This window comes from Triticum aestivum, chromosome 1A, assembly GCF_018294505.1.
Source record: "Triticum aestivum cultivar Chinese Spring chromosome 1A, IWGSC CS RefSeq v2.1, whole genome shotgun sequence".
In the NCBI taxonomy this organism is placed as follows: domain Eukaryota; kingdom Viridiplantae; phylum Streptophyta; class Magnoliopsida; order Poales; family Poaceae; genus Triticum; species Triticum aestivum.
This window is the reverse complement of record NC_057794.1, coordinates 549,660,834-549,666,735: the sequence shown is the minus strand read 5'-3', so window position 1 is coordinate 549,666,735 and position 5,902 is coordinate 549,660,834. Positions and strand designations below refer to the sequence as shown.

The 5,902-nt window shown below is 48.2% G+C and overlaps 2 protein-coding genes across 2 annotated transcripts; one reads left to right on the top strand and one right to left on the bottom strand.

Annotated features, from left to right (window-relative positions):
• The first annotated feature begins 2,082 nt into the window (after positions 1–2,082).
• LOC123065993 (ethylene-responsive transcription factor ERF109-like) lies at positions 2,083–3,146 on the top strand. Its single transcript, XM_044489173.1, has one exon. The coding sequence runs from the start codon at positions 2,165–2,167 to the stop codon at positions 2,960–2,962; it is 798 nt and encodes a 265-aa protein (XP_044345108.1). The 5' UTR covers positions 2,083–2,164; the 3' UTR covers positions 2,963–3,146.
• Positions 3,147–3,161: 15 nt separating this feature from the next.
• Positions 3,162–5,366, bottom strand: LOC123046792 (uncharacterized). Its single transcript, XM_044470247.1, has 2 exons — positions 4,813–5,366; positions 3,162–3,849 (listed from the first exon to the last, which is right to left on the bottom strand). Exons 1-2 carry the CDS (start codon positions 5,364–5,366, stop codon positions 3,813–3,815), a joined length of 591 nt encoding a protein of 196 aa, XP_044326182.1. The 3' UTR covers positions 3,162–3,812.
• Between the last annotated feature and the right edge of the window lie 536 nt (positions 5,367–5,902).

Here is a 5,902-nt window from a genome sequence, read left to right as displayed (position 1 = left end):
ATCATGGGAGACTAATTTCCCTCAAATGACAACGAAAACGGAAGGGAAATATATCTTCGTTTCTCTACAAGATTTAATAGGACGAACCCATATTTTTTTGTCAAAATCTCACTCCATTTCTTTCACCAAATAAACAAAGGTTGCACTACACAACTATGCACAATGGACTAATCTAGGATTTCGTAAGCAATCAGATTTGGTAATGAGTATGAAGAAAGAAGAATGTTTCTGGTCAAATTAGAGAGGAAGGGTGGTGGGAACTTACGCTATTATCTCAGAGTGCAAGTCTCTCTAGTCTTGCCTATCCCATGAGATAGCATTGCCATCATCCATTAATCACATTCACACCATTGTTCTCAATGTATAAATTCGGGCACATACATCCGAGAGTTATTCACAATTCCAAACAAATAATGTGGCACTGCCCAACCTGCAATAACCCAAGCTGCACTGAGCAACTGCTTGCATGAAATGGTCTCCATGCCAGCAGATATCCTTGCCCCAGTATTACGTCAAACACAAACCCTCTCGAGATGCGTCGACCAAGTCGACAACCCCACTGCACTAGTGGGCACATAATTGCCATCAAAGTCACGATAAACTACTCCTCAAGCACCTTGTGCCAAGAAGAAAGAAAGAAAAACAATCCTCAAGTCTTTTTATGCTGGTGGTAATTAAAAGCGTAATCAATGTGTGGATGATCATGTGGTCCAACTTTGAACCATATAGGATGAAAAAAAGTTAGATGGCATAGAATAATTGTGCGAAACATAACCCATGTTTTTTACTATATTGGTATATATTGCTGGAATTTAGTCTAGTTTCGGGCCAACCCAATAACATTTTTAGAAATTCCTAATAAATCCTAGAGGCCCACTTAGCCCATTCGTGCAAGGCAAGAGGCTAGATTACATGACTTGTTTCATCTCTACTATAATAGTCATGTTTTATGGATGCAGAGTTTCTGCACCCGAGCTCAGTAAAATCGAAACAAAATCAAAAAAATTCAAAAAATTCCAATTTTTTGGGGTGAAACATTGACAAAAGTTTTAAGTGCTTGCAAAAATTCTTCTCGAAATCACATTCCTAGAAAGCGTGGGAAAAAACGGTATTCTGAAAATGCTACTTTCAAAAGCATTTGGGAGCACTGAATTTTTTTTTTGCCACGCCTTACAGGAATGTGATTTCATGAAAAAAAATTGCAAGCACTTAGAACTTTTGTCAATGTTTCTCCAAAAAAATGATTTTTTTACTGTTCACCGAGCTCGGGAGCATAGAGGTACTTCCAATGTTTTATCTAGTATTTCTGTTAATAAAATTATATGTAAATTGCTCATATTTCCAACATATACTATTACCTCCGGTCAGAACTAAATGTCCGCTGAAATGCTAGAAGTCAACTCATTTTGAGCGATGGGGTAGAGTTTGACCAAGTTTGTGCAAAAACAAATCAATGCTTGTGAAACCAAACGGTTATATGACGAAAATATATTTTATCATAAATCTAATGCTACTTATTTGAAGGCATAAATGTTGATCTATTGTTGTATAAATACGATCTAACATAAAAAGTTTGACACATCAGAGGAGCAAAACCACCTGAACCAACCAGCCAGCCAGCCGTCCGCTTGACCCCGTTCTGACCCTTTCAACGGAAAGACCGACGGACCCACCGTCGTCTGCTGTCCAGGCAGCACCCCACTCCCAGTCTCCCAGGATTCCACTCGCGTCACCACCGGCGTCACCCTCACCCCACCGGCCCGTCACGCCCACACGCTGACGCCGTCGGCTGTCCCGTACCGGGCGGGAGGGCAACACCGGAAATAAACCAACACAACCAACCCAAACCCGAGGGTGAGGCCCCGAAAGGCGCACGTTTCGCACGCGAACCCCGTTAGCCTTAACCAGCGGATTTGTTTAGCTGGCAAGCTGTCCCCGACCGGTGCGATCCAACAAAAAGGGAAGCGAATTTTCCACAGGCAGAAAGGGGACGAGCGCTCTGGCTGCTCTGCACGCGCCGCGTGCCCTGCGACGTCAGCCTCGTTTATAACCCTCGCCCCCGGCTCCCCTGTTCCCGCTCACTTCAAACCACCTGAACCCACCACGCTCCAGCACCTCTCAACCTCAAGTCAGCGCCACCACCAACAACACCACGAGAACACACATGACCTTCAGCGTCTCGCCGGCGATGGCGGGGGGGCAGGGGCACGAGTACATGATCCGCTTCCACAGCCACTTCGACGACCCGTCGCCGAGCACCGCCACCGCCGAGCCGCCGCCGTTTGCCGGAAGGGCGATCTCGCCGGAGCAGGAGCACGGCGCCATGGTCGCCGCGCTGCTGCACGTCATCTCCGGGTACACCACGCCGCCGCCGGACTTCTTCTTCCCGGCCGCCGCGAGCAAGGAGGTGTGCCCGGTGTGCAGGGTCGACGGCTGCCTCGGCTGCGAGTTCTTCGGCGCGGCGGAGGCCACCGGGGCGACCGCAGCGGCATTGGACGCGCCGAAGTCGGCACCGGCGGCGGTGACCGCGGGCGGGCCGCAGCGGAGGCGGAGGAATAAGAAGAACAAGTACCGGGGCGTCAGGCAGCGGCCGTGGGGCAAGTGGGCGGCGGAGATCCGCGACCCGCGCCGCGCCGTGCGGGTGTGGCTCGGGACCTTCGACACCGCCGAGGACGCCGCCAGGGCCTACGACCGCGCCGCCGTCGAGTTCCGCGGCCCGCGCGCCAAGCTCAACTTCCCCTTCCCCGAGCAGCAGCAGCAGCAGCAGCTGGGCGATGGCAATGCCGCCCCGGCCAAGTCCGACACGTGCTCGCCCTCGCCCAGCAGCGCGGAAGTCGATGTCCGGGTCCCGCGGAACGGCGGGCAGGAAACAGGGGATCAGCTCTGGGACGGCCTGCAGGACCTGATGAAGCTAGACGAGAGCGAGCTCTGGTTCCCGCCATCTGGAAATTCTTGGGACTGAACTGAACCTGCTTGATTAGATCCTAGCCGTTGGAGTGAGTGGACAAGACCATTTCACTTTTTTTCTCTTCCTTTTTACCTCTGTTGCATTATTTGGACAAAACAGAGTCTGTGAATTATAAATAGGATTGTATGAAGATTGAAGAGTATACATATTAACAAGGCAGTTTTGGGTTTGTGCTTCACTTTTTGAATTCAGAGATGGACCAACAAACCATCTTCGTTTTTACTCTTTGTTCCTTTGTTAGAAGATATATAAACCAACTATATGAAAAACAAAATCAAATCATGTACATTTATGAACTGATTTCAGAAAGTAGGGAAGGTTCAGCTTACATTGTTGCAAAATGTAAAGGAGAGAATAAGTTTTGTGACTTGACATCCACCATGTACAAACATTGATAACATAATTCAAGGGATTTTCTCCTGTGGTACATCACTCCCTATCACTTGGCTAACACTTTTTGTCTTGCTGGATAACAGATTGCATAGCTGGATCAATAGTTTACAAGTATCTGGCAAATGAAAAGCTACATTGGTCATTTACTAGTAAGCCCCCCGTAGCCGTTGATATGGATCAACAAAGCGATATGTGTAGAGACGTTGGTCGAAGTGTTGTTCTATTCCATTGTATATGCCGAGCACGATACCACAAGTTCATAACAGAAGCAAATATACTCTGCTTGCTTTCCTCCTCTCGGCAACCATACCCTTTGATTTCCTTCGTCCATTAGGTGTGTCTTTTACATCTACGTTCATGCGGGGAAACAAAGTGTTCCCGACCCCCTCTCGGTCCTTTCTCTGCGCTACCCTTGGCTCCATCCGCTGTCTCCCTACCCTGCTCAGCACTGCTATGTCGTGCCACATGGCAATCTTCTTCCTGATGGTCTAAAAAAATAACATACTCGCATTAGACAGAAGTGTATTACTACTCAAAATTTGTATCGTCTCTATGCCTGAAAACAAACGTGGCTTAAAAAAACAAATACAAGACATGAAAACTAAATGTATTATCTGGACAGGAATAGATCGAAAACAATTACTTCCTCACTGTTAGTATAATGCAACAAGGACACATTGACACTACCAGAGCAGTGTACTAAACGTATACTACTAACTACTAAGCAGAAACTATAGACAAGCAAGCCCTCGAAGAACCATATTTGTAGCAACCAGTGGCAATTGAACCCCTCCAGCTCCCATAACAATAAGCACAACTGTAGATTGCAAGGATTCGATAAAAATGGATCGAAAATTTGGCCAAGTTTGTATTCAATAAAGAGTTGCTACCCTGGAGTTCAGACTTCACCGTAACATTTGATAGGCACATCACTGCGCCTCCTCTGGATCACCATAATATCTAGGAGTACTTACCTATTAACCATTCAGGAATCCAATTACTACTGGTATGTATTACTACCTCAAATAAAGGATCAATAGATTGCAAGCTAACATTTGGTGAGAGAACAACCAACGAATTACACCAATAAGTACTGGTGAAACATTGCTGCATTGCCAAGAGGTATTAATTGGATCCCCATATCCTAGTCATCACCATCAGCCAGGGTAGAGGAATGCATTACACTAAAAAAACTGGCATGGGATCAGATGGTGTGACAGGCAGTATGTGAACCAACAAAAATATCTTACTCTGTTCAAGCATACATCTTGAGTAGAACATGGTTAAGCTCAAAAGGATGTTAAGCTGCTATTCCGACAGATTATTTCATTGTAAACAAACAGACCAAACAAGATGTACACGCTGAAACAGAGTATAAGAAAAACAGAATTTGGTGCTGCTTCGGCCTTCAATCACTCATCAAGCCGCGAGCGCGTGCAGGGGGAGAATACCTGCGCACAGCGGCAAACGGGATGGGCCGTGGCAGCCTGACAGGCGAGCGGAGGAGGAGGATCTCGCCGCCTCGCTGGCCACAGCCCACGGCGGAGCATGGGGGCTGGGACGATGGGAATGAATCGCAGGCCCGTTGCTTCTTCGGGGCCGATCTGAAGCCGGCGAGGGACATGGAGGTGGCCGGGGGCAGGAACCCGGAGTCTAGGATGCGGCGGGGTCGCGGGGGACGTCCCTCCGTGTCGATATCCGTCGCCGGGGTCGCGGTGGCACCGGCCGCTCCGGTTGTTCGTGCGGTATTCTCCTCCACCTCCTCGCCTCGCGCGGAGGAGGCCGGAAGACGGCGGCGGCCATCGCTTCTGCTGCGGCCGTGATCTGAGGGCAGCAGGAGGGAGGGAGAAGGGGAGGCCCCTCCACGCGTGTCCCGGCACGTGGCGAGCGCCGCTGGGATGGACGGAGGGGAATCCAGCGGAGAGAGGGGATCGGGGAGGAAGACGAGATGAAATGAGACAGGGGTAGGATCGACTTTCACAGGGGCCCAGCTGTAAGAGAGCATATTGTCTTTTTTTTAAGGCACAGAGAGCAGATTGTCAAAGTGTAAAGAAAATAGGGGCAAATGATAATGTTAGTGAGGGGCAAAGTGTCAATATTCAAGGAAAAGGATGGTCAAATATCTAATTTTTTAAATACGCTTGAGAGCGTATCATTGGCATTCATAGAGGAGGGCAAGTACAGGGTAGCACCCTAGCCACGTACACCATGCTTTAGAGTGTATCATTGCGTTGATATAGGAGGACAAGTACAGGGTAGCACCCTAGCCATGTACACCAAAAGGCACATGGTTAATGCCCTTCAAAAAAGGAAGGCGCGTGGGTAAATATTTATTCCCTTTCTAGGATGCCCTCAAATCCCCCTCATCCATAGCAACATGGTGTTATCATTGAAAACTTGAAAGTATTTCTTTTTCGCCCTCCATCTTAATGATATTGTTTGTGCCTCATATCCGCACCCGTGTACCGTTGACACCATTCTAGGGCCACCCTCTATAAGTAGAATGATGGAAGTAGATTTGATATGTAATGAAGTATGCGG

Coding starts and splice junctions, on each gene's coding strand:
- LOC123065993 (XM_044489173.1), top strand. CDS start 2,165: ATGACCTTCAGCGTCTCGCCGGCGATGGCGGGGGGGCAGGGGCACGAG.
- LOC123046792 (XM_044470247.1), bottom strand. CDS start 5,366: ATGCTCTCTTACAGCTGGGCCCCTGTGAAAGTCGATCCTACCCCTGTC. Junction 3,850..4,812: donor CCGTTTGCCGCTGTGCGCAG/GTATTCTCCCCC, acceptor TTATTTTTTTAG/ACCATCAGGAAGAAGATTGC.